General features: G+C 41.4%; 9 protein-coding genes across 12 annotated transcripts; 4 read left to right on the top strand and 5 right to left on the bottom strand.

The window, feature by feature from the left end:
- The first annotated feature begins 300 nt into the window (after positions 1 to 300).
- Positions 301 to 2,638, top strand: LOC6583060 (U4/U6 small nuclear ribonucleoprotein Prp3). Of its 2 annotated transcripts, XM_044009449.1 has the most exons (3): positions 306 to 568; positions 641 to 1,688; positions 1,774 to 2,638. In XM_044009449.1, the coding sequence occupies exons 2-3, from the start codon at positions 803 to 805 to the stop codon at positions 2,526 to 2,528; spliced, it is 1,641 nt and encodes a 546-aa protein (XP_043865384.1). In that variant the 5' UTR covers positions 306 to 568; positions 641 to 802; the 3' UTR covers positions 2,529 to 2,638. The 2 variants fall into 2 exon arrangements, with proteins under 2 accessions (XP_002008739.1, XP_043865384.1); XM_002008703.4 differs by having other exon boundaries at positions 301 to 1,688.
- LOC6583058 (exosome complex component MTR3) lies at positions 2,625 to 3,830 on the bottom strand. The gene is made up of 2 exons (XM_002008701.4): positions 3,558 to 3,830; positions 2,625 to 3,496 (listed from the first exon to the last, which is right to left on the bottom strand). Exons 1-2 carry the CDS (start codon positions 3,700 to 3,702, stop codon positions 2,652 to 2,654), a joined length of 990 nt encoding a protein of 329 aa, XP_002008737.1. The 5' UTR covers positions 3,703 to 3,830; the 3' UTR covers positions 2,625 to 2,651.
- A 62-nt stretch (positions 3,831 to 3,892) lies between these two features.
- LOC6583057 (26S proteasome non-ATPase regulatory subunit 2) lies at positions 3,893 to 6,991 on the top strand. Its single transcript, XM_002008700.4, has 2 exons — positions 3,893 to 5,927; positions 5,986 to 6,991. The coding sequence occupies exons 1-2, from the start codon at positions 4,023 to 4,025 to the stop codon at positions 6,844 to 6,846; spliced, it is 2,766 nt and encodes a 921-aa protein (XP_002008736.1). The 5' UTR covers positions 3,893 to 4,022; the 3' UTR covers positions 6,847 to 6,991.
- A 774-nt stretch (positions 6,992 to 7,765) lies between these two features.
- LOC26528050 lies at positions 7,766 to 8,464 on the bottom strand. The gene is made up of 2 exons (XM_015162716.3): positions 8,346 to 8,464; positions 7,766 to 8,288 (listed from the first exon to the last, which is right to left on the bottom strand). The coding sequence occupies exons 1-2, from the start codon at positions 8,409 to 8,411 to the stop codon at positions 7,839 to 7,841; spliced, it is 516 nt and encodes a 171-aa protein (XP_015018202.1). The 5' UTR covers positions 8,412 to 8,464; the 3' UTR covers positions 7,766 to 7,838.
- A 542-nt stretch (positions 8,465 to 9,006) lies between these two features.
- On the bottom strand, positions 9,007 to 10,980 carry LOC6583056 (Golgi reassembly-stacking protein 2). The gene is made up of 2 exons (XM_002008699.4): positions 10,773 to 10,980; positions 9,007 to 10,647 (listed from the first exon to the last, which is right to left on the bottom strand). Exons 1-2 carry the CDS (start codon positions 10,816 to 10,818, stop codon positions 9,194 to 9,196), a joined length of 1,500 nt encoding a protein of 499 aa, XP_002008735.1. The 5' UTR covers positions 10,819 to 10,980; the 3' UTR covers positions 9,007 to 9,193.
- A 145-nt stretch (positions 10,981 to 11,125) lies between these two features.
- Positions 11,126 to 12,067, bottom strand: LOC6583055 (probable prefoldin subunit 6). The gene is made up of 4 exons (XM_044009457.1): positions 11,957 to 12,067; positions 11,638 to 11,778; positions 11,349 to 11,574; positions 11,126 to 11,292 (listed from the first exon to the last, which is right to left on the bottom strand). Exons 2-4 carry the CDS (start codon positions 11,708 to 11,710, stop codon positions 11,214 to 11,216), a joined length of 378 nt encoding a protein of 125 aa, XP_043865392.1. The 5' UTR covers positions 11,711 to 11,778; positions 11,957 to 12,067; the 3' UTR covers positions 11,126 to 11,213.
- Positions 12,068 to 12,400: 333 nt separating this feature from the next.
- On the top strand, positions 12,401 to 17,407 carry LOC6583054 (polycomb protein Su(z)12). Its single transcript, XM_044009448.1, has 6 exons — positions 12,401 to 13,013; positions 13,076 to 13,122; positions 13,185 to 13,668; positions 13,731 to 14,577; positions 14,636 to 15,465; positions 16,463 to 17,407. Exons 1-6 carry the CDS (start codon positions 12,773 to 12,775, stop codon positions 16,729 to 16,731), a joined length of 2,718 nt encoding a protein of 905 aa, XP_043865383.1. The 5' UTR covers positions 12,401 to 12,772; the 3' UTR covers positions 16,732 to 17,407.
- Positions 17,408 to 17,725: 318 nt separating this feature from the next.
- Positions 17,726 to 19,378, bottom strand: LOC6583053 (metaxin-2). 2 transcript variants are annotated; one of them, XM_015162715.3, is made up of 3 exons: positions 19,095 to 19,378; positions 18,326 to 19,035; positions 17,726 to 18,027 (listed from the first exon to the last, which is right to left on the bottom strand). In XM_015162715.3, exons 1-3 carry the CDS (start codon positions 19,179 to 19,181, stop codon positions 18,021 to 18,023), a joined length of 804 nt encoding a protein of 267 aa, XP_015018201.1. In that variant the 5' UTR covers positions 19,182 to 19,378; the 3' UTR covers positions 17,726 to 18,020. The 2 variants fall into 2 exon arrangements, with proteins under 2 accessions (XP_015018201.1, XP_002008732.1); XM_002008696.4 differs by lacking the exon at positions 17,726 to 18,027 and having other exon boundaries at positions 18,055 to 19,035; positions 19,095 to 19,377.
- A 138-nt stretch (positions 19,379 to 19,516) lies between these two features.
- Positions 19,517 to 23,314, top strand: LOC6583052 (rho GDP-dissociation inhibitor 1). 2 transcript variants are annotated; one of them, XM_015162714.3, is made up of 6 exons: positions 19,517 to 19,682; positions 21,201 to 21,394; positions 21,469 to 21,578; positions 21,640 to 21,754; positions 22,236 to 22,241; positions 22,316 to 23,314. In XM_015162714.3, exons 2-6 carry the CDS (start codon positions 21,211 to 21,213, stop codon positions 22,510 to 22,512), a joined length of 612 nt encoding a protein of 203 aa, XP_015018200.1. In that variant the 5' UTR covers positions 19,517 to 19,682; positions 21,201 to 21,210; the 3' UTR covers positions 22,513 to 23,314. The 2 variants fall into 2 exon arrangements, with proteins under 2 accessions (XP_015018200.1, XP_002008731.1); XM_002008695.4 differs by lacking the exon at positions 22,236 to 22,241 and having other exon boundaries at positions 19,518 to 19,682.
- The last annotated feature ends 861 nt before the right edge of the window (positions 23,315 to 24,175 follow it).

Here is a 24,175-nt window from a genome sequence, read left to right as displayed (position 1 = left end):
TTTTTTTTTTCGTAAAAATAGTATCATAACAAAACTCAACTTTGATTTGAAGAGAAACCAAATAAAATAAAGGTTAAACTGGCTTATTGAAACACAACAAGTTCTAATACCTTAGAAAACAGTGTAACATAGACGATTGAACCACAATCGATAACTTCGGGGACTCTGGTTCGCTCAAAAAATATGGCGTATAGCGGTGAAAATTAAATCCACGAGCTGTTATCGATAAGAATTCTGAATAAGCAATTGCAACAACTGCAACAGTAAGTAAGCTGAAAACCTTATTAAGGCAGACCTTATTTATTAAATTGGCGGTCAATGTTATGTTATGTCTTTAAAGTATTTTCCATGTTACTAAATCAAAATGTGCAGTTCATTTCTTGATAATAGTTCGATTAAACTAGTTCAAACGTCAACACAACAGCTCTTGCTGCCAGTCGGAAGAAGAATGGGGCAACCCTGTCTTTTTGCCAAAGAAATTTTCACGTAAACGTTTTTGCAGATAAACACTCTATACCAAAAATAAAAAAAAGCATTGCGGATAAAGCGGAATGTGCAAAGTTTTTTGGTAAATAACTATAACGTCTTTAGCCAGATCAATTTAATTGCGAATATTATGTCGTCCATTATAACGCGCAAGGATGCAGAAGGCGCCGACGCCGACGAAAAGAAATCGAAAACAGCTTCAGCTACAGCCACCAAACGCAGCGCTGCTGGCCCAGACGTCGGCGTCGATGCGGTGCCAAAGAAGTCACGATTCGATGTCAAGGAGAAGAATGGTGGAGCGCCGCCCATCGATGCGATGGCCTCCTCGCTGAGCTCCACACAAATCAAGCTGATGATGGCGCATGCGCAGCGCGAGATCGAGGAGCGCAAACGTGCTCTTAGCAATCTGCGTGATAAGGATCCTTTGTTGGCGTCTGTGCCTCAGATAGGAATGCCAGTTGCGCTGGCCACCCAGGCTCTATCCAAGAAGCCGACACCTGAAGACGCGGAAAAGGCCAAAAAGATTGCAGAACTGCAAGCTCAAATAAGGGCAAAACTAACGGGAAATCTGGCCAATCTCATCCAACAACAGCCAACAGCAGTGGCGGCAGCAGCTGCTGCCGCTGCCCAACAGCAGCAGGAACGGCCCAAGCCCCTAATCCTAGATGAGGAGGGACGAACAGTGGACAAGAGCGGACGTGCCATCAATATACCTACAGTGACGCCCACGCTCAAGGCGAATATACGCGCCAAGAAGCGCGAAGTATTCCAGCGCCAAACAACGGGCAGCGAAGGTAGCAGTCATATCGGTGCAGCTAGCGCTGGGCAGGACGAGGCCATTAAATATTTTGATGATCGGATTGCCCAAAAACCGATAGTGCGGAATAAACGCACCTTGCGCTTCCATGAGCCCGGCAAATTCCAGCAGCTGGCGGAGCGTATGCGCATGAAGAGCCAACTGGAACGGCTGCAAAACGAGATATCCCAAATAGCCCGGAAGACGGGCATTTCATCGGCAACCAAGCTGGCATTGATTGCTCCCAAGCAAGATATGCCCGATGATGTGCCGGCTATGGAGTGGTGGGACTCAGTCATACTCACGCAGGATTTGCAGACAGTGGATGAGACGAGTGGCAAGATCAGCATTCGAAAAACTGCCATTAGTAATCTTATCGAGCATCCCACACAAATGAAGCCGCCAAGTGAGTAGAACTTCTCAAACTATCAAGCCATTTGGTTCTGCCAAAACTTTGTAGCTGATATCATTAATATCCTTCCCATTCACAGATGAGCCATTGAAACCTGTTTACTTGCCCGTCTTTCTTACTAAAAAGGAACGCAAAAAGCTGCGTCGACAGAATCGACGTGAAGCCTGGAAAGAAGAGCAGGAAAAGATACGTTTGGGTTTGGTGGCGCCACCAGAGCCAAAGCTGCGTATATCGAATCTGATGCGTGTGCTGGGCACAGACGCTGTGCAGGACCCGACCAAAATCGAGGCACATGTGCGCGAACAAATGGCCAAGCGGCAGAAGGCGCACGAGGATGCCAACAACGCACGGAAACTGACCAGCGAACAGAAGAGTGAAAAGAAACAGCGGAAGCTGAAGGAGGACACCAGCTGCGGCGTCCACGTAAGCGTCTATCGTATACGCGATCTGCAGGATAACCAAAGCAAGAAGTTCAAAGTCGAAACAAATGCCAAGCAATTGCAAATGACCGGCAGCGTCGTCCTATTCCGTGACTGCTGCGTCGTTGTCGTCGAGGGTGGGCCCAAGCAGCAGAAGAAATACCGCCGGCTTATGTTGCATCGCATTAAGTGGGAGGAGGACATGGTAAATGGCAACGATGGCCAGGATGTTCCCAACTCATGTGTGCTCGTCTGGGAAGGTACAAGTCAGCGCCGTCATTTCGGTGAAATCAAGTTCAAAATCTTTCCCATGGAGAAAATGGCTCGCGAATTCTTTCAAAAACATCAGGTTGAACACTACTGGGATTTGGCCTACTCCGGCGCCGTGCTGGAGGCTTCCACAGATCAGCAGTAGTGCTGATGTGCTTGTAAACAATATTACAACGCAGCTGTTTAGGCCACAAAATTTGTTACAAGTTTAGGTGATAAGCTTAAAATTATAAACATTCAGTTTTATGTACAAAACTAGACGCATCATTTATTTCTTTGTATATTGGTCTTCCTTAATATTGGATTGTATGAACTCATGGAGACCCTGTTGCTTCAGCCTTTCAATAATTGCCGCGAGACGCTTATCCTCCAGACGCTCCTCCTCCTGTTCCCGCATGTCCAGTAGGTGCTGTTCCTTGACTCGGTCGCTGAGCACGCGTCGAATCAGATGTCTCAGCGATTTGTTGATCTCCAGCGTGTAGTCGAGCAGTCGTACGTAGGTCTCGGGCTTAAGGTAGCCGCACTGCTGGCACTGTGCCAGCTGCTCAAAGTTATCCATGCTGGCATTGATAAGCAAGCCATGCTCCTGTATATCATTATCTTTGACGCTGCTCGCGCTGCTGCTGCCAAGCAAAGCATTGCCACCTCGATGTTGCCAGAGCAGTTCCTCAACCTTGGCGGTGGGATTGATAAACACATAGCCACGATAGATGCACGCCGTGGATGCCGTAATCAAATCGTATGTGGATATGCCGCACTCAATGAGGGCAACGCCACAGCAATTGATGGCGGTGCTCAGCAGGCAGCCGTCGTCGTCCAATATAAGCACTCGAATGTCTAGCTGGAAATTGAGGAACTCATTGCGACAGACAAGCGGCTCCAGTGCCTTTGTTAGCATGCTGCCCAAATGTTTCTCACGCTCTGGTACTGATTCTAGGTCCCCAGTGGCAAAGGCTGCAAAATTCACGTAACAATTGATGACGCCCATGCTTACACGGTGAGCACTTGAACGAACCAATTCGCGCGGCGGCGCTACAATGGCCATCAGTTTAGTATTGCCATATTCCATGTACGCGGAGCCGCGAACTGTTGTTAGAACGCCAGCGCGTATAACTGTAAACGGGATAAGCTGGTAAATAAAACAAGAAAGCTGTACCCTGGGCGGGATACTCACAGGTTGACCGTGGAACAGGAACAACTTGAGTGGGTTTTTCAATGCTTTCAAAGAAATCTTCACAATCCTTAGGTGTCGCATATAGTTGATCTGCTATAGTAGCGCCATCGAGAAGCGTGTTTTTAGTTTGTGTAATTCGCAACATTTTTTTCCACTAAATGCCGCAAAAGTGAATCAAAACATGTGTTTCAAAAGTAAACTCAGTGCTGTAAAATGCATTTTAGCGTGGCAATAAATCGAAAGAATCGATAAATATTGCGGCTGTCAAACAATGATATTTCGATTCTTACACATCACTAATATAAAATAGTTGGCAATTCATGCTTTTGACAGCTCAAAAAGCGCTTTGTAATTCTGCTGAGTAGTAAAGAAAAGAAAAAGAGAATAAGTGGAGAAAAGTGAACGCCGAGATATTAACAAAATACATTTTTATATTTGTAAAATTAAAGAAAGGGCTCACACAGCATGACTGGTGAAACCAAGCTGGAGAAAAAGCCTGTTGGCGATGCCAAGGAACTTAAAGGCAAGGGAAATGAAGCTGGCAAGACCAAAAAGGATGAAAAAGATCAGCAGCCTGAGCTGTCCGATGAGGACCAACAACTGAAGGAAGAGTTGGAGATGTTGGTGTTGCGTTTGCAGGAAAAAGACAAGCAAATGTATCAGCCAGCGCTCGAAATGATGGCCAAGCTGATCCGCGCTTCAACGACTTCGATGACATCGGTGCCCAAGCCGCTGAAGTTCATGCGTCCGCACTATGAGACCATGAAGAAGGTGTACAAGCATATGCCCGATGAACGCTCGCGCCAGCTGTGCGCTGACATCATCTCAGTGCTCTCCATGACCATGGGCAGCGGCAAGGATTGTCTGGCCTATCGTTTCCTGTGCGATCGCACCCAGGCCATTGGTGACTGGGGTCACGAATATGTGCGCCATTTGTCTGGCGAAATATCGGCACACTATCACGATACGACCGGTGAGTTCCGCACTCAGCTTATCCAGTTGGTTAAGCAGATAATTCCATACGATATGGAGCATAATGCAGAGGCCGATGCCTGCGATTTGCTCATCGAGATTGATCATTTGCATTTGCTGGCCGAATATGTGGATGAGTCCGCCTATCCTCGTGTTTGTCTGTATCTGCAGTCCTGCTACCCTTACGTGCCCGAGCCGGACAACACGATCATTCTAGAGACCGCTTTGCAGCTGGCCCGGAAGTTTCACCAGCACACGCAGGCCATGAGGCTGGCCCTTATGCTAAACGAGATGGACAAGATTAGCGAAATATTTAAGGAGCCCAAGGAGCCAGCAATGCAGAAACAATTGGCCTTTATGCTCGCACGCCAGCAGGTGTGCTTGGAGCTGGATGAGTCCCTGCCGGACTATGATGATTTAATGGAAATAATGTCGAATGCAAATTTGAATAAGCATTTCTTGAACTTGGCCCGTGAACTTGACATTATGGAGCCCAAGACTCCCGAAGATATCTACAAATCGCATTTGGATAACTCTCGCTCGCGCTTTGCATCCATTCAGGTGGATTCGGCTAAGCAGAATTTGGCTGCGAGCTTTGTCAATGGTTTTGTCAATGCGGGATTCGGTGTGGACAAATTGCTCTCGGAGGATGGAAATAAGTGGTTGTACAAGAATAAAGAGCATGGTATGCTATCGGCCACAGCCTCCCTGGGTCTGATCCTGCTTTGGGATGTGGATGGTGGCTTGACCATGATTGATAAATATCTCTACTCCACCGACGACAACATCAAGTCAGGCGCCTTGCTAGCCTGCGGCATTGTCAACTGCGGAATACGCAACGAAGTGGATCCGGCACACGCCTTGCTCTCCGATTATATTGATAATCAGAATACGTGCATGCGCATTGGCGCTATTTTGGGCTTGGGCATTGCCTATGCTGGCTCAAACCGGGCCATTGTCATCGATACGCTGAAGACGATATTTGCCAGCAATGGCAAGACAACCGCCAGTGTTGAGATTCTGGGCATAACTGCTCTATCGCTGGGATTGATAAGCGTTGGCTCGTGCAATGCTGAGATTACCGAGATCTTGCTGCAGACCATCATGGGTCTGACCAAGGCGGATCTGAAGGATACCTATACGCGTTTCCTTTGGCTGGGCTTGGGTCTCCTCTATTTGGGACGCCAGAAATCCACAGAGGCCGTCATGATGACACTGGAGGTGTTGGAGGAGCCGTACCGCAGCATGGCCACCACTATGGTCGACATCTGTGCTTATGCTGGCACTGGCAACGTGCTCAAAATTCAACAGCTACTTCACATCTGCTCTGACCATTACGAGTCCACCAGCGCCGATGAGGAGAAAGAGAAGAGCAAGAAGGACAAAAGCAAGGAGAAGGTAATTAAATATAAAATTTAGCTCAGTTTGCTATAAGCTAGTAATGTTTCGATTGCAGGAGAAGGAAAAGGATAAGGAGAAGGAAAAGGAGAAAGAGAAGGAAAAGGAAAAGGAGCGCGAGAAGGATCTGTCCGCTACACAATCGATCGCCGTGCTGGGCATTGCTCTCATTGCCATGGGCGAGGATATTGGGGCCGAGATGGCGTATCGTTCGTTCGGCAATCTGTTGCGCTACTGCGAGCCCTCTATTCGCCGTGCCGTGCCCCTGGCACTGGGTCTGATATCTGCCTCCAATCCGAAGCTGAACATTCTTGATACGTTGAGCAAGTTCTCCCACGACAGCGACGCAGAGGTGGCACACAATGCCATCTTTGCCATGGGACTGGTGGGTGCTGGCACAAATAATGCACGCCTAGCCTCGATGCTCCGCCAGCTGGCCCAATACCACTCAAAGGATCCTAGCAATTTGTTCATGGTGCGCATTGCCCAGAGTCTGACGCATTTGGGCAAGGGCACACTCTCCCTTAGCCCGTATCACAGCGATCGTCAGTTAATGAATCCCATGGCCGTTGCTGGCTTGATGGCCACGTTGGTATCGCTTCTGGACGTCAAGAATCTGATCCTCAATCGTTCCCATTATCTGTTGTACACCCTGGTGCCCGCAATGCAGGCACGCATGCTGATCACCTTCGATGAGGAGCTCAACCAGCTGCAGGTACCGGTCCGTGTGGGCATTGCCATCGATGTGGTTGGCCAGGCGGGCAAGCCGAAGACCATAACCGGCTTCCAAACACACACCACGCCCGTGCTGCTGGCAATTGGCGAACGCGCCGAGTTGGCCACCGATGAGTATATTTCGCTAACACCCGTCATGGAAGGCTTTGTCATATTGAAGAAGAATCCTAATTTTGTCAAGTAGTTTCACGTCTATTAATAATGTCAGCAACAACTATCGCCCATTTACGAAAAGCCCAAAATTATACCTAACTCCCTTAAAAATTGTCGTCTTTTCTTTGGCAATTAACGCAAATGGCGTACAATAATAAATAAAAACTTAATATAAATATTGTTCCATTTTTTTTTTTGTATATCCATTTAGAGTTTATTAAGTGCAATATCTTACATTGATATATAAATGTGATATATGTATGCCTTCTCGGTAGCTCTAATGCATAGCATATCATTGCTAGATCAGACCAAATCAACGGAAGAGAATCGAATTTGTTATGCGTTTTTAGAATTTTGTAGAATAATTTTTTTTTTTTTTTGCATAACAAATCCATATTTCCGTCACACTCAATACAAAAGGCCTGAGCTGCCGTACCGAAGTCCCTGAGGTACTCGTCCCAACTTTTACAGAAGTTCTCGCTGCATAACCTGCCAGCCGTGACTCCCATGACTCCATGCTAATTGGACGTGTTTGGCAGTTACTAGTTCCCCCAATTCCATCAATTTGTTTCGAGTCGATTGTAGATTGTTCCTTGCACCTTGAATGACTTCAGTTACGTCTCCCTAATTGCTGGCTGAATCCAGTGCTAGCTGCTCCAACATCTTCATCTCTTTCGTAGCCTTTATATCTTCAATTAGCTGATTTTTTACATACATAAGTGCCGTAAAATTTATTTAGTCTCAATCCAACTATTGCAATTAATAGACCGAAGGGAATATTTGAATATATGACATCTGACCATAACCATTAGACTTATAAAATATTGTCAGGGAATGTCTAGAATCGTGCTAGAAGAAGAGGCATGGGAAATCCAAATTTATACGACGTTGGGCCAGTGGGCTATATAATGTAGAAAGGAAATCTTATGGAGAATAAAACAACAATTAAATATTGCTCAAGGAATAAAATTGTTAATTAATCGATGTAGCTTGCAGTGTACATTTTAGTCCACAAAGAAACGTTTATGATTCTGTAGTTTGGACTTCTCCTGCTCTGCTTAATCCACTACTTTGTGGATATTCAAATGAACCAAAGCACTTGTTTCTCAATTGATTCCAGAAGTTTAGCAGCGTATATTGCAACGTATGTGCATTGTTAGTTAGAGTTTGAATGTTGAGTTTTGCTTGCCTCACATCATTCAATAAATTCTGGAAGTATCCAAGGTTCACTACTTCACCACCACCACCACCACCACCACCGCCACATCCATTACTACTACATCCCCCACCACCACCACCAACGACTGAATTGCACTTATTCTTAAGTATTTCCTGCACCATCCTTAGTTGTACAACTAGTTGATTCTTGTAGCGACAGTCAGCTACTTGCTCTACCAAGTTGGCTATAAGCTGCTGAAGTCTTTGATTCTCATTTTCCAGCTGCACCAACTGTGTAATAAGCTCTATTGGATTCTGTATAATATTTATGTGATTATTCAATTAATCCTTTCTTTTTATATTAGCACTTACATTCGATGGATAATCTGCAACTGCCACAGACAAACCAACTATTGCAATCAATAGACCGAACTTCATTTCTCTCGAGGACTGATATCGAATAGAGCAACAAGTGATTTGAATGTCAAATTCGAAGCTGAGAAGGTAAGAACTGTTAAGTCTAACAAGTCTAAAGACATCAGACCGTAACCGTCACCCCCATAAAATAATTGACAAGAAGGACGTAGGGGCGCATCAAATATTTGACCTTCAAAACAGTAATATCTTAATTAGACGATTATATAAATAAAAATCCACAATTTGTTATGCTTTTAATCTTGAAATGCAAAGTTTAATAGTCATATGAGAAACCTAGATATAACAAATTCATCAAATCCTCTAGTCCCACAGCTGAAAAAGAGATGATGATTGGCCCAGTGGGCTATACATAATGGGTAAAGTAAATCTAGTATAAAGCATATATCTTATAGAGAATTAAAAGACATCATTAAACATTGCACAAGTAATAAAATTGTTTACTAATCCTTGATGTAGCTCGCATTGCGCATTTCTCTCCACATACAAAATTTATGCATATGTTACAGTACTTTGCATATATACACATATATAGCGTGTATACATATGCATATTAATGTATATATATATATATTTCTTTTAATAATAAATGTAAATGTAAATGTATCGCTTTATATTTATGCATTTTGCACTGAAATGTTTGACAGCTGTCACTTGTGATTTCGGTTCATCGCAATTAGAATCATAAAAACAAATCACATTATTAAACTTAACGACAATTTATGCAGTCGCCAACAACGTACTGAAGTTCAAAATGGTTAACGCAAGTATCTGGTGAGTGGAACCTAAGCACTTGACATCGCAGGTGGTGGTGCGGCTACTGCTGCTTGTGGTGGTGCTCCTAGCTGTGTTTGTTCAGGGCTGGCTGCTGTTGCTGGCGCCGGCTGTGGCTGCGGCTGCGTCTGTTGCTGTGGCGGCTGCGCAAATGCATGCGCCATCTGCGGCGGCAGCGGTGTTGGCTGAGTAGGAAACAAACCGCCCATAGATGGTTGCACTTGCGGATAAGTGGGCACGGTCTGGGCAGCGGCTCCAGCAGCTGGATACGATAGAGCTGCCGGTGCAGTCATGTAGATCTGCTGCTGTTGCTGTTGCTGCGGCAATCCGGCCACCGAGAACATGGGCACGGCTGGTGGTGGCAACGTAGCTGCAGTTGCTTGTGGGAATGGCAATTGGGCGGCCGGTATGCCGCCAACGCTCACATTCGTACTCTGTTGTGGGACATTGGGATCGAAGACGCCGGGTATATAGATGTTCGCTGGTGGTGCAACTGGTTGCTGTGGTTGTGGTATTGCTGTAGCCTCAGCAGCAGCAGCAGCAGCAGCAACTGGAGCTGGAGCTGGAACTGTAGGCGGTGCTATGTTGCCGGCAGGGGCTGCTACCTGGGGCTCAGAAATTGTAGCCTGGTTCTCAAGTGCTGCGCTTAGTGCATCCGGTGCATCATCCGGATTGAAATAGGTCTTGAATATGCTCTGTGCCGGTGGCTCAACAGTTGGTGGCCGAATCTCAGCGTTGGTCGAGCCAAATGTGTTTGCCAGCGGCGGTATATAAGGCAACGTTGGTGCGACAACAGCACTGTTGGTAGCTACCACAGGCGGCGTAACAGGATTCGATTGGCCACTGGGTGTAGCTGCGGCAGCAGGTGCCGTTGAAGGAGCCGGGGCAGGTGCAGGCTGCACAGGTATGCGATGCAGATAGCCATAGCCGATGCCACAACCAAGAGCTCCTTCGCCGCCCCAAGCCGTGTTCGGCTTGATGGTAACCTCTCTACAAGCATCATCGTCCAGGTTGTAGACGTACATTTTGAGCGGCTGCTGTTCGTGCGTCTCGATCAGTGTGAAAAGATCATCGTTCTCATGGCGAATGGCATCAGCTCCGATCACATAATCGCTGTAGGCACGAAGACCTGCCAGTTCGGCCGGTGAGTTGGGATGCACCTCCAGAATGTGCCACACACTCTCGTTGGCACCCTCGAAGGAGCAGAAACGTATGCTAACGCCCAACAGTCCTTGGCCACCCCAGTTGTTGCTAGGCGTCAATGTCAGCTCGCGAACGGTTTGTGTTTTGCTCGAATAGACAGTGATGCGAACAGGCTTGTCCACATTCTGACGCAGCAGCTCCTTTAGCATATCGTTGTCCTGGTCCAGACGAGTGCCTGCTATGGCTACTATAAAGTCAAAGAACGCCTCCAAGCCAGCCTTTTGGCCGGGTGAGTTGTCTTGCACCTTGAGTACGTGGTAACCTATTGTTGTGTTTGAAAATGCAGAAATTGTGTTTATTTTTCGTTTACGTCAGTGTGTGCGTGTATGCATATGATTGGTTGTCAATTCTTGTAGAGCAATTGACACAGTTTACGTGGTAATTTACCTTCGGTGCCGCCGCCGGGTACGTGAACGCTGTGACTTGATCCCATTGTTTTATCGCTTTTCGCAACAAATATGTTAAAGACTTAATTTGCTGACAATACAGCTTCAATTGTTTAATTTTGATGCGGCACTAAGGAGAGTTCTGTTCTTCGTGGCAATTTTTGTGGTACAATTTTCAGTGTTTTAAATGCTCTCGATTAATGCATCTCGCTCGCACACCAACCAGGGATGCAAGAAACTGATGTTATAACTGTTATCGAGATTCGATTTTATCGTAATGACATTAACAGAGGAACAAATGGAAAATAAGAATAATAGAACATGAATTAGAAACACTTACTAATACACCAATAATTGTATTCAACTGGTTTTATTTGATTTTCAATGCGTATGTCTATTTAAAGTGACAAAATGTAATAAATAATAAATAAAGCAGTTCCTATTATTTCATGGCTGCCGCGACTTGCCATTGCTGCTGGTATTTAGAGACAGCCTCCCGATGTTTCAGCATATCCTTTTCCCTGCAAAAGAAAAACAATTAATATACTTCAATTGTGATGGAAATCAGTTAACATACATGTTTTCCAGTGTATCCGTGGAACTTTTTAATTCCTTAGAGATGTATTCAATACGTTTAGCAACGTTTTGCCGAGAGTCCTCCAGATCCTGTTTCACCAGAACAGGGCCAAACAGCTTAAAAACTTTGTTTTCGGGACCAAGCAAATTTAATTCCTCTAGCACACACTTATTTTCATTCAGCTGACTCTCAAGAAGTGCTCGCTGCTTTACGACCTTAACACAAGCTGTAATCGAAAAATGTTCATATGAGAGGCACAAATTGCATACAATATTTATAATTTGCTTACATTTTTGCAGGTTTTGATATGACTCAACTTCGGCTTGCATTTTTTTATACAAGGCTGTGCTATTTTTATCCATTTTGTACGATAAATGCTTAGCTGTTAAGAGAATTCTTCAAGATTTTAAACAGTTGCCGGTTGGGGCCTCTAAAATAATTTTTTAAACAAAATTAGGCAAAGGCATTGTTCAAAATTGTATATGTGTGTGTGTCTGTTTGCAAATTGACGTTAAGTTATTACTGAGTGTTATTAGTTACTTTGGATATTTTATCTATTTTCCTTTAACACTTAGACGATCGCAAATGGATTACATATCAATATTTACCTATTTATTTTAAAAATTATGACGATTTTGTAAAGGCTACTCAAAGCTGCAACCAACAGTGCACGCTTTTATGTTAATATGTGAGACTGTTATTCATCGAAATACAACACTGGAAAACAGCTGACAATGTATTCAATGTTATATATATTTTCAAAGCATTACAAACAGAAATTCTGTTGTTTTATAAATCTCAATATATTAGCCGTATTTTAAGAATTGGAACCATTATAAGGATCTCTTAAAAATAACTAATCAAATAATTGCTGATTTAAGACTTAGACAAATACAATGTTGTAAAACACCGCGGGGGTGTGTTTTAGCAGAAAGGCCACATGCACGGTACGATTTCTAAATTCTTAAAAATAAATAGTTTACTTTGATTTAATTAAAGTTTGACTAGTGTAACTAAATAACTAACAGGAATTGTAGTTTATTTTAAATAGGTCAGAAAATGACTCCGACTCTAATATAGCCAAATATTAAGTTTATTAGCACGCATCATTCAATTGTATCGTGACACGGCTCCTATAATAACACCAGAAACGCTGCACAAAGCATACGGTTTCGCGCCGAAAAAGAAAAAGGCGAAAACACGCAACAAATTACGGAAAAAAAGGAATAAACAAAATTCACGCACTGAACAAAACATAAAAATGTGTTAACAAACAAATGCAGCGTTAGTTCGTGTTTGCTGAAAGTGCAGCAACGCTACAGCAGGCAGCAGGGCAAAGTGTGTTAGTGCGTGTGTGAGCAGCGGCGGTGCGTTTGTAAAACGACTGAGGCAAACGTAGCACCCTCCGCCTCCCCCTCAAAACAATGGCACCCACTAAGAAACGTGAAAGGGACAATGGCGATAATGCGGGTGTTGCGGCAAACAACATAAATGGTCTGAATAATGGAGGCAGACATGCAGATGCGGCCGCAAATGAAGCGTTGGCAGCGCCAGCGTCGGCAGCGGCAACAGCAGCAAACCATTCAACAACAAACCACAATGAAACCCATACGAAACTGAATGGTCATCAACAAGAGCAGGAACTCTTTTTACAGGCATTTGAAAGTATGTTTGCAAGTTTCTCAGCATATTCAGCTGCAGTGTTACTAATCAATAAACTTTTCCAGAACCCACACAAATCTATCGCTACCTACGCAATCGACACGAAACAAACGTAAGCTAATTATTTATTTTTGCATACGAATTGAGGTATTTATTGTGTTTGTCATTATGCAGCCCATATTCCTAAATCGGACACTTAGTTATATGAAGGAGCGCATGTCACGAAATAACAAAAAACGTGCAAATTTCAAGATCGACTCCATTTTGGACATAATCACACAAAAGTCTGAGGCTGTACCCCAAAACTACCTGCATATAATTTACGATTCGCTACACGAGAAGCTCAAGCCACAAGACACCGATGATCTGGTGAGGCAGGGACAGGATCAGCTACTCTGTCAGCCGGGTGAAAGGGTCTGTGTGGAGACAACGCTCTATAAAATCACGCGCAGCAAGCGCAAGGACAGCACACTGGATTTTCAGGAGCTGTTGAGCAAGAGCTGCCAAATAGTATACAATCCAAATGAGGGCGTCAATGAGCATGCAACCATTAGCATCCCTCTGCAGACAATGCGACCCATGGGCGATCAGCATACGCTGTACAAGCTGCTCTTTCGTATCAAAATGCAGCCACAAACGTGCAATGATGAAAATACAGGTGAGATAGTGTGGAGAAAATTAGTTAAACATAAATTACTTACTTTTTTTACTTTCCCACAGCAACGCCGCCCAACAAGCGATCGCGCAGCAATGAGAAGATGTATGGCTCCGAGTTAATATTGTATGAAAAGTCGAGTGGTTTTATCACTGAGGGCGAATACGAGGCAATGCTCCAGCCGTTGAATTCGTCGAGCATTAAATCGTTCTCACCAAAGAAATGCACCTGGGAGACCATGCCTGACAGCTACATTCCACTTTCATTGACTTACGATGTGTACCAGCAGAGTCCTATGCTCAAATTCCATTTGACTTTGTCTAATGAGCAGTTACCCGACATTATTGCAGCATCCGAGATACAACGTTATGTACAGCATTTGGATACCGAGGCGGACCATGTCAATATCAACAATAACAATAACAACAATAATAATAACAATAACAATTGTAGCAGCCTTAAGAATGGCAGTGTCTGCAAAGCAGTCCCGGAGCTCATACAAATCGTATACAATTTTATGTACAGCAACAATACGCGTCAACAGACGGAGTATACACAGGAGTTAAACTGTCCATGGTGTGGACTAGATTGTCTGCGTCTGTATGCACTTTTAAAGCATCTCAAGTTGTGCCATGCGCGCTTCAATTTTACGTATCAGCCGGCGGGCAGCGGTGCTCGTATCGATGTGACCATCAATGATGCCTACGATGGATCCTATGCCGGGTCACCCTATGATTTGGCCGGACCATCGGGCTCATCGTTTGCACGCACCTGCGGTCCGGTAAGACGCACCTCAGTCACTAGCTTGATGGTATGTAGGCCCAGGCGCCAGAAGACCTGCCTCGATGAATTCCTAGAGTTGGATGAGGATGACATTAGCAATCAGCGTTCTTATATAACCGGGCACAATAGGTGAGCAATAAACTTTACAATGATAATTATGATGAAAATTGATATATAATTAACATAGATTGTATCATCATACGGAGACCTGCCTGCCGGTGCATCCTAAAGAGCTGGACATTGATTCGGAAGGCGAGAGCGATCCACTTTGGCTGCGCCAAAAGACCATACAAATGATTGATGAGTTCTCCGATGTCAACGAAGGCGAGAAGGAGCTAATGAAGCTTTGGAATCTGCATGTGATGCGCCATGGCTTTGTAGGCGACTGCCAGCTGCCATTGGCCTGCGAAATGTTCCTGGATGCCAAAGGTCATGAGATTGTACGTAAGAATCTCTATCGCAATTTTATACTGCACATGTGCTCGCTGTTCGATTACGGCCTTATTGCGGCAGAGACTGTTTACAAGACTGTGCAGAAGCTACAGGGGATGCTTAGCAAATATGCTGCCGGCCAGGAGTTGATGCAGCGACAGCGTGAGGCGCAACTTAAATACTGGTTGGATGTGGGCATGCACAAGAAGCAGGACGATCTGAAACAAAGATCGCCACAGAAACCAGCGACGAGCTCCAGCAATGATATAGCAACTACCTCATCGGGCAACGCTGCCAGCGCCATGCAGCCACCCAAACGCATGCCGGCCAATCTTAAGCGAGCCAATGCCGCAGCCGCCGCAGCTGCAGCAGCGCTTGACCAGGATAGTTCGTCGACCAATGGCGGCAACAGCAGCAAGAATGTGGCCAAAAAGAGTGCCGATCAACCAATCACTGCTAATTTGGCTACTACTCGCGAACGACGTTCTGATCCGGGCCTCAAGCGCAACGCCAACGGCGGACGATTAAGTGCGTCCGACAGCAGAACTGCCAATTCTTTAGCCAAACGCAAACTGCCCCCTAAAGGTAAGTGTCGGCCCATCGAGGCCCTAACATATCTCAATCACTTAACATTCATTATTCATCATAATCAAATCATTCTGCTTCATCATACTCATAGTTTCAGCGTAGGCCATTGAGTGCCTTGAACAACTCTTATATTACCCCAAATTCCAAAATGTTTTACGTTGTATTTTCTTTTACCACACTTTTCTTCTTCACTTATATATTTTTATATTTTTGTATTCTTTTTTTATTCTGTTCTTTACTAAAGACAGTAAGAGCCTATAAATAACTGTATTTTAGTTTATTATTGCTACGGCAAATTGTATGTATTTTCTTACCATATGCCTAATTCATTTATATGCATACATGCTCTTACACTAACATCTTAAGGATCACTGCGCCAACGTCATCGTCATATCCATGGGAAGTTCTCATTGATAACGCCAATGACCAGCAAACCAGAAAAAAAAAAAAACAAAAAACCAAAAACTTATTCAAAATTTGAATCAAAATTTATTATTATCATGGCAAATTGCCCAATGTTTTTTTTCTCTCTTTCTCTTTGTTTTCCATCTTTTGTTTGTTTCGGATTTACATTTGTTTTACAATGTGCTTTGGCAAACAGCAGAAATGGCTGATGTGGAACAGTTGGAAGAACTGGCCGCTGTGGATGCACCTCAGGTATTGGCTGCTGACAATGACAATGACAATGGCAATGACAATGAGAATGGCAATGGGAATGGTGTTAATGATGTTGATGATGCAGCTGTTCATATTGATGATGATGATGATAATGATGGTGATGTTGATGATGATGTTGATGGCGATGTTGATGATGATGTTGATGATGTTGATGTTGGTGTAACTGGGAGTGCTACTGCCCCCGTTAAAGATAATTAAGCTAGAAAATGTAATTCGTAAATCGCATTTAACTTTTGCATTCATATTACCAACTATTTTACACACACTCTCTCTCACACACACGCACACGCACTTACGCGCACACACACATATACAGATACTGCTGTGATCAGCAAAAGGCAGCGCTACAGCGAGGGCAACGCCACTGGTAACGGATCATCGACGCGCAACAAAAGCAATAATCTTTCACTGCCAGCAAATAATAGCAACAGCATCAACAGCAACAGCAACAACAACAAGCGGCGTCGCTCCGCAATGGAGCGCAGCAGGTCGAACAGCAGCGCGGGCAGCAGCACCACCGCAGCACCGTCCCATGGACTGCGCACGCGTCTGTCTGTGCCAGTGACCAAGTACGAAAGGCGCTGACGCAAGCGGCGCTGCTGCTGTTGCTGCAACTGAGAAACCAACTGCATCAGAAAGGGGACGAAAAGGAGGCAATCGAGGACGATGGCGTTTCGTTCGATTTTCTGGTTTGGTTTTTAGAGTTTTTTTTTATACAAAATCGGTTTTCGACCTTCCCCATAAATGAATAATTTTTTATTATAATTATTTTTATTATTATTATTGTGTTGTGTTAATTGTGTACCGTTTAGCGTATTGGACATTAGTAGCGTGTTCAATAACATTTCAAAAAAAAAAAAAAAAAAAAAAGGAAAATAATAATAAAAAAATCAATTTTACAGTTGAGGTACCAAATAAATATTAAATGCAGTGACAAATATATATACATATTTATAAATATATTTGAATGCAAGATACTTAACGATTACGATGCATATATTTCCATTTAAACAATTGTAATAATTACGTATGATTGATTATATTATAAAAACACACCATGTACATTGCAAAATGAATTTATGTATGCAATTCTATTGAATTCCATACGAGTTCAATATTTATAAATTATATTATGTAAATTAGCGCTGAAAATGTTTACAGAAAAGCGAAATGCAAACCATCAAACCATTTAGGAAATGAATAAACAAAATCTATTTAAGCTACGCTGAATAAAGTGTTGCATATATATTTTTACAGTGCACCCAAATTTGTTGCTTATTTATTAAAGTCTCAAACGTTTCTTTTCTGTGGCGTGAACAGAGCTGGATTGTGGACCCTTGGGCTATCACAGTTAATACTACTTAGCTGTATGTTAAATTTGGCTGCCTAAATGGAGAGTTTCGAGATGGGCATATTGTGTTATGACGATTTAAATTAAATTTACGCTGCTGCTGTAAAAAGGCAACGGAAAGAACAAATTGCAGTATTTCAGATGCGTACGACTCTGCTACCGTCAGTAATTGGGAAACAGACATAACCATTTAGTCAATCCATTTTTAATATAGTAAAATCCACTTAATTTGGTTTGATTGCAAAATTCCGTTTATTTTACATACAGGGGTCTTTGCTTGTACCTTTCGATATAGAAGTACCGTTAGGCGTTGAGTGATTATACAACGCTAAAAAATCTTACTAAGCTTTGTACGAAAGAATAACAAGTCGACTATGTAGGTCTTCGATATAAATATACAAATTAAAATCATATTCATATTTAGTTAACATTTATTGTAAAAAATATTTAACAATTACTATCAACATTAATTTAAATTTTCTTGAAAAAATATTATTTTTAGTTGCGCCCAGAGGTAAAGTAATTATTTGCTGTAAAAGAATAATTGAGTTATTAAGTTAAATTCCAATAATTATTTAATTCAATTAGGGGTTTGTTGAAGCTAAGCCGTGATACAAATTAAATACGAACTGCATTAAGGTAATTGTATTGTACAAAGCATAGTAAATACTTAAAGTGTTGTGGATAAATGCTGAACATAAATATTAACAGTACAATTGAGGGCTAAAAATAAGCGAAACTTAAACAAATTAATATGATATTGTCATAGATCGTTTATATACAAAATGATAGGAGCGTGAACCATTTAATAGTTACTCTTGCAAGCACCTCATTTGAAAATATTTCTCATCGATGAAGCGACAAAATGAAACCAAATGACCAAATTTTTGTACAGTTTGCGCCAGAGCCATGTTTGGCAGCCTTGTTGTTAAGATCGTAAACAAATGACCAAAGGCAATGGCATCCAATTCACAGGGCTGGTCGCCAAAGAAGAAGGGTGTATCTGGTGATTCCTTCAGTTTATATTCAAGTGTCTCACAACATTTGGCCACTTTATCAATGACTTGATCGATATCCAGATCGTGCCACTGATAGACCTTCAATTGACGCAGTGCATTGCGACGTTTGCTATAATTTTGAATGACATTCAATGGCCACGGATAAACGGCTCCATTTCGCGGTGCAGTGACCTCTTTGTAGACTCGATCGTTTTTAAAGCTTACATACAGCTCCGCCATAGTGAAGATGTTCTCTACAAGCGAGACATATGTACGCATATCTGCTTTTTCATCCTCATCTTGCCAGCTGCCTATGGCCATGTCTTTCTGCTCCACAAAATTCACAATTGGCTCGAACTCCGCAAATAAAAATGCACCCGCGCGGATGAATGGTAGCTTGGTCATTCGACCGCCGGGTGACATGTGCTCCGCATTTGCGCAAGTGCGTATACCAAACGGCAAATTGCACATTTTTAAATATGCTTTCACAGCTAAGCAACTAGCGCTCTCTGGTAATAAAATCTGTTCCGCTTCGAAGGGCTGGCGGGAATAGAAAACCATAGAAATATTTAATAATTATTTTGCTGCTCTCATTTTACCTGATAGAGCGTCGCATCTTCTGGCCATGGCTCTTCGGACAATTTGTCGGCGGTGTGTAGTTGATTTAAGTATTGGGAAGTTTGCATTTTTTGTTGATTATTGTTAAGACTTTAATGCGGCGATGAAGTAATCTCTCTACAGCTGTTTCTGCTTTTGTTAGTTACATTCACGATTACTTTCAGAACAGAGCACTTAAAGTACCCGGTAGTTTAAAAATGCGTTACAATTTCTTTAACATCTTTCTATCAGTATCGGAATATAATTTTACAACAGATTTTTATAGATTAAACTGACATTTACTTAATATTTACAATAATTGTTTTATATATCTATAAAAAATTGTTATTTATTAGTTACTCAAAATGTACGAATCGATAAGTCGATAAGTTTGTATTTTCTCTAAAGTATCGAGTAAAGAAGGTCCTCACTCATCTCTATCAGATTGTCACAGCTTGCACCTTTTGCTGCGCGTTTTTTGTTGTTTTTCTTGTTTATATCAAAGTATAAAAATTATTTGTATTATAAATATATTGTGGAAAAAAATTCGCGTATTCAAATTTTAAAACCTGTATTCGAAGAATAGAGAGGTGAGTTGTTATTTACAACTTATACATGTGCTTACATGTGTGCGTGCACGCAAAATAACAATATTGAGTTAACAAATTCTTTTGGAACAATCGCTTATCTCTAGCTATAGATATGCCACTCCCGAAAATATTTTGCTGGCCAATAATCGGAGAACACCGGCCTATGCGGCCAATGCGTGTGGGTGCGGATGTATGCGCTTGTGTTAGTGTGTGTGATTCATGCGTCTGGGTCTTTGCCGCTGCGTGCCGTGCATTATTTTATCAGGCTGTCTAAGCAGCAGCAGCGTCATCGCTGCGTTACTTTCCTTGAATACAATTTCCTCGGTCAGAATTGCTCACAGTTTTGACGGGGGGTCTTCTAAGCTATTTTTTCTCCATTGGTCTTCGATCAATTGCTTGTCTGGATTTGTGTGTGTTTGAAATTTGTTTCTTTTGATCGTGTGGTTTGCTTGTTTCTGAGTGTTCTTATTTCGCTTTGCCTTTGGCCTGCTTATTTTGCATTCACACTTAATTAATTTTCGTTTCGTAATTCCAATTCAAACACAATGGCAAACTGGAATTTGTGTTGCCAAAAAACGTTTTTTCTTAGAATTCGCTTTTTTTTTTTTTTTTTTTTTTTAGTATATGTATACTACAAGTTTGAAAGTAAAATATACAAAACTGTATCAAAATACAACTTTATTATCTCGTTTGTCGCTGGCCATGCGTCAGAATACCAATTATTATTATTATTATGCCCACAATAAGTCAACAACTATATTTAAATTAGTAGATTATGCATATATGTATATAGAAAAACCATTTAAGTAAATTGTAATTGAAATCGAACAAACTAAATGTTTTACAGAAAAGGAAATGGGCATAAAGCTAAGCAACGTGTATTTAGATAATGAACAACAATGACAACAATAACAACAAAAACCAGATAAAAAACGAAATGTTAAATGTGTGTGTGTGTGTGTGTTTATATATGTATGTGTGTGACTCTGTGTATGCGTGTGGGGGGCGATAGCAGCCAACCCATTCTGGTCAATATTGTTCAATGCCGGCCGAGCGCTCTCTCATGCCTTTTCGCTCTATTGCTGTGTATATATATATTTTTGTGTTTTGCCTTATCTGCCCATGCAGGCCCGTATTCGGCCAAGTCTATATATGTATATATATATGCTTCGTATATGTGTATGTATTTATGTTTGCATACAAGCTCAGCTGCATCCATGGGTTGGCAAGCTTTCTTTCTGTGGCTAAGCGCCGCTCACTTATGCGTTAATAATTCGATTTTAATCAATATTATTGAGCGTCAAGAAATTATACAAACTTTTGCACATTTGGAGTATACATATATACAAATAGTGTTTAGACAGCCAAGTGATGCGATGGGCAACAGTAAATAAGCTTTATAAGAGTACACCATATCTTAACAATCGCAACACATATAATCCGAATATACATATTATTGCTATTGATTACAATGGTATAAAACTTATAATTTTTTGTATTCAATATGAATATTTTCAGTTAGATTGCCATGGCTGAAACAGAGACGCACCAACATGTCGACCCACATGATGAGGATGTGCATGATGCCAACTATCAGGCTCCACCCGAGAAGACAATCGAGGAGATAATGGCTGCCGATCAGGAAGATGAAAGTTTGCGTCGCTATAAGGAGGCTTTGCTGGGTGCAGCTCAAACGGAAACTATAATCGTTGGTAAATATAGAGACATATAAATGTTGATAACCGAATAATAAGAAAACTGTGCGTTTCTTCATTTATTTAAAAAGATCCCAATGATCCCCGTAAGGTGATTGTTAAGAAACTGGCGCTTGTCGTTGAAGGACGCGATGATATGGAATTAGATTTGAGTGGAGATATTAGTCACCTAAAAAAGCAGGTGAGTATTTGTAGAATGCCACCATATGCAGAGTTAACTCATTGTTGGACTTTCTCCGTAGATCTTTGTGATTAAGGAAGGTGTTCAATACAAGGTGCGCATCGATTTTATTGTGCAACGCGAAATTGTTCATGGCCTTAAGTATGTGCAAAAGACCTATCGAATGGGAGTGCCAGGTAAGCATATCGTTCGCCAAATGAGCAACATAACAATTGCTTGTTACCGATACGTTCATAAGAAATCAGAAACTGTGAATCTCGATAAACTGATATTTTCTATTTATAGTAAACATGTATATACATGAAACTAAAAATGGCTAAGAATATGTTTAATCAGGCTTGTGTAACATTTGACAAATGTCGTTCGGTTCTGCCGCACTTTTAGGGCTTTAGATTGTCATGGTCGGCTGGGTTTGTCGTGCCCTAGGTAGTTAGTATGTTTTATACCTTCAGGCAAAACACATTTCTATTTCATAATAAACATGGGCAGCAGTTTCGATGGCACAGCTTTGCTCTGCGGCATATTTAGTGTGGTTTATATTGTACTAATAACATTTGCTATATTTACTTTAATAATGTGCTGAGACAATATTAACAAAATATCTTTATAACTTTAATGCCTAACACATACTGGATAATTAATTTTTATTGCTTTAAGTTGTTGGTAAGCCTGCTTTGTTGATTTTTATGAATATACATTATTATTTATAATTATATTTGTTTAATGCTTTATCGCAGTGGATAAAATGACCCATATGGTTGGCTCCTATCCCCCCAAGAAGGAAATTCAATTCTATTTGACGCCAGCTGAGGAGGCGCCCTCGGGCATGGTGTCGAGGGGCACCTACTCTGTTTCATCGGTATTCACGGATGATGACAAGCACATACATCTGAAATGGGATTGGACCTTTGAGATCAAGAAGGACTGGGCATAAGGCACATCACACACCGAAAAACAACTTCGCACAGACACTAAATCACACACACAAATACAAATCCACACATATATGCATACAAATAACCTAATTTGTGGTTCCAAATTAATATAAACTATTTTTGTGAATTTGTCAAAAAATGAAAAGCGAAATTCCTATTTGTCAAGTATTTTTGTTAACGGTATTATCTAAATATTTTTTAAAATTTGTAAATGAAGTCATACAAAGTATTTTTGATACTATATATAAATGGAATGTGTGTTAACAATAAGCAAGTCACGCCTTTGTTGGTATATATTAACAGTCAGTTGTCGATCAGTCAGTCAGTCAGTCAGTCAGTCAATCAGTCAGTCAGTCATTTGTGCCACCAAAATCAGTCAGTTTCAAATGCCATTGGATATGTATAACATAAATTTTCAAAATGTTCTAAAGATGAAAGATATATAGAAGATAAACTTTATGAAAGTTTTGTGCATTTGCCTTGTATTAAAAGCGTTAACGTAATGGAAATATAACCTTGATTGGATAAATATATATAAGAAGCATTCAAGTAAAACATGAGAACAATACCCAAAGATGTATTCCACCGCAGGTGCATCTTTAATATATAACATATGTATGTACTCTAGATGTAAAAAGAAACCGTTTAATGCATTTGATAATTAATTTTAAAAGCTGAAAACATTTAAATGCTACATGCTGTACTCTATTCTAACAAATCTGTCTGTGTAATTTGTGTACAATATAAGTGAGAGCAGGCAAAGCAACTGAAAGCAATGAGAATAAAATGTATTTAAATATATATTTCAAATGTCTTTAGTTTAATTTGCTTTTATTTCTCACATGCTGTAAGATTCATGGAAAGTGTGTACGAACTTTTTCTTCAGGCTGTATGAAACGCCGTGAATACGTGTGTTTGTGTTAGAGAGTGTGTGACAGAGAGAGAGAGAGAGAGAGAGAGAGAGAGAGAGAGAGAGAGAGAGAGCCTAAGTCATGTTTACATTTGTTATCAACATGTTGCTTGACGCGTACGTAATATAAAATGCATAAAATAATAAATTGTACATTTTAAGATGAATTCGACAAAAGACAGTGACAATGGCAAAACAAATTAAATTGACAGTTAAAAATCTGGAGCAAATGTCCCCAGGCAATTGGGGCTGGATAAAAAGCGAAATGCGTGTGATGGAACATCAACAACAACAAGAACCTGCAGGCATTTTCTTCTCATAAATTTTAAAAGCAATTAACCGGAGGGCGTAAATTTGTATGTTCTGCAATTATATTTTGTGTTTTTCGGATTTTTTTTTTTATATAAATATATATGCTTTCATACAAAAGTATGTAAATAAAGTTGTATTAAATTTAAAATTGTATTATTGTTGGTAAATTTTCAATTTAAATTTAGTGCTAGCTTATCTCTCTGCTTTTGGCAACAAAGGTTGGACAGTAAATAGCAGTAGCATGGCAACAGCTCGTCTTTTATCCGCATAAACGACAACGTGGTCGTTTTTAGCCTTAAATTATTATTTTACTCAGTTTTTGGGAGAACAATTAACTATATATATAATGTTTTACTCCCGGTTTCTTTTATAGCTTAAAAGCCTTATCGAAAACTAGTAATAAAATTATTCATTTTCTACATCTTTGTACGGTGTATATA

The sequence above is a fragment of the Drosophila mojavensis genome, unplaced genomic scaffold (genome assembly GCF_018153725.1).
Source record: "Drosophila mojavensis isolate 15081-1352.22 unplaced genomic scaffold, ASM1815372v1 contig_74, whole genome shotgun sequence".
Classification (NCBI taxonomy): Eukaryota; Metazoa; Arthropoda; class Insecta; order Diptera; family Drosophilidae; genus Drosophila; species Drosophila mojavensis.
The sequence above is the reverse complement of the archived record's forward strand: the minus strand, read 5'-3'. Positions and strand labels throughout refer to the sequence as shown.

What these genes read in the sequence shown, in the direction of transcription:
- LOC6583053 (XM_002008696.4), bottom strand. Translation starts at nt 19,181, where the DNA reads ATGCAAACTTCCCAATACTTAAATCAACTACACACCGCCGACAAATTG. An exon ending in AAGATGCGACGCTCTATCAG is followed by an intron (nt 19,036 to 19,094) that starts GTAAAATGAGAG and finishes TATTCCCGCCAG; the next exon opens with CCCTTCGAAGCGGAACAGAT.
- LOC6583055 (XM_044009457.1), bottom strand. Translation starts at nt 11,710, where the DNA reads ATGGATAAAAATAGCACAGCCTTGTATAAAAAAATGCAAGCCGAAGTT. An exon ending in ATATCAAAACCTGCAAAAAT is followed by an intron (nt 11,575 to 11,637) that starts GTAAGCAAATTA and finishes TTTCGATTACAG; the next exon opens with CTTGTGTTAAGGTCGTAAAG. An exon ending in ACGGATACACTGGAAAACAT is followed by an intron (nt 11,293 to 11,348) that starts GTATGTTAACTG and finishes TTTCTTTTGCAG; the next exon opens with GGAAAAGGATATGCTGAAAC.
- LOC6583058 (XM_002008701.4), bottom strand. Translation starts at nt 3,702, where the DNA reads ATGTTGCGAATTACACAAACTAAAAACACGCTTCTCGATGGCGCTACT. An exon ending in TCCTGTTCCACGGTCAACCT is followed by an intron (nt 3,497 to 3,557) that starts GTGAGTATCCCG and finishes TCCCGTTTACAG; the next exon opens with TTATACGCGCTGGCGTTCTA.
- LOC6583056 (XM_002008699.4), bottom strand. Translation starts at nt 10,818, where the DNA reads ATGGGATCAAGTCACAGCGTTCACGTACCCGGCGGCGGCACCGAAG. An exon ending in ACCCGGCGGCGGCACCGAAG is followed by an intron (nt 10,648 to 10,772) that starts GTAAATTACCAC and finishes ACACAACAATAG; the next exon opens with GTTACCACGTACTCAAGGTG.
- LOC6583057 (XM_002008700.4), top strand. Translation starts at nt 4,023, where the DNA reads ATGACTGGTGAAACCAAGCTGGAGAAAAAGCCTGTTGGCGATGCCAAG. An exon ending in AGGACAAAAGCAAGGAGAAG is followed by an intron (nt 5,928 to 5,985) that starts GTAATTAAATAT and finishes TTTCGATTGCAG; the next exon opens with GAGAAGGAAAAGGATAAGGA.
- LOC6583054 (XM_044009448.1), top strand. Translation starts at nt 12,773, where the DNA reads ATGGCACCCACTAAGAAACGTGAAAGGGACAATGGCGATAATGCGGGT. An exon ending in GCAATCGACACGAAACAAAC is followed by an intron (nt 13,123 to 13,184) that starts GTAAGCTAATTA and finishes GTCATTATGCAG; the next exon opens with CCCATATTCCTAAATCGGAC. An exon ending in GTGCAATGATGAAAATACAG is followed by an intron (nt 13,669 to 13,730) that starts GTGAGATAGTGT and finishes ACTTTCCCACAG; the next exon opens with CAACGCCGCCCAACAAGCGA.
- LOC26528050 (XM_015162716.3), bottom strand. Translation starts at nt 8,411, where the DNA reads ATGAAGTTCGGTCTATTGATTGCAATAGTTGGTTTGTCTGTGGCAGTT. An exon ending in TTGCAGATTATCCATCGAAT is followed by an intron (nt 8,289 to 8,345) that starts GTAAGTGCTAAT and finishes AATATTATACAG; the next exon opens with AATCCAATAGAGCTTATTAC.
- LOC6583052 (XM_015162714.3), top strand. Translation starts at nt 21,211, where the DNA reads ATGGCTGAAACAGAGACGCACCAACATGTCGACCCACATGATGAGGAT. An exon ending in AACGGAAACTATAATCGTTG is followed by an intron (nt 21,395 to 21,468) that starts GTAAATATAGAG and finishes TTATTTAAAAAG; the next exon opens with ATCCCAATGATCCCCGTAAG. An exon ending in TTAGTCACCTAAAAAAGCAG is followed by an intron (nt 21,579 to 21,639) that starts GTGAGTATTTGT and finishes CTTTCTCCGTAG; the next exon opens with ATCTTTGTGATTAAGGAAGG.
- LOC6583060 (XM_002008703.4), top strand. Translation starts at nt 617, where the DNA reads ATGTCGTCCATTATAACGCGCAAGGATGCAGAAGGCGCCGACGCCGAC. An exon ending in CACACAAATGAAGCCGCCAA is followed by an intron (nt 1,689 to 1,773) that starts GTGAGTAGAACT and finishes TCCCATTCACAG; the next exon opens with ATGAGCCATTGAAACCTGTT.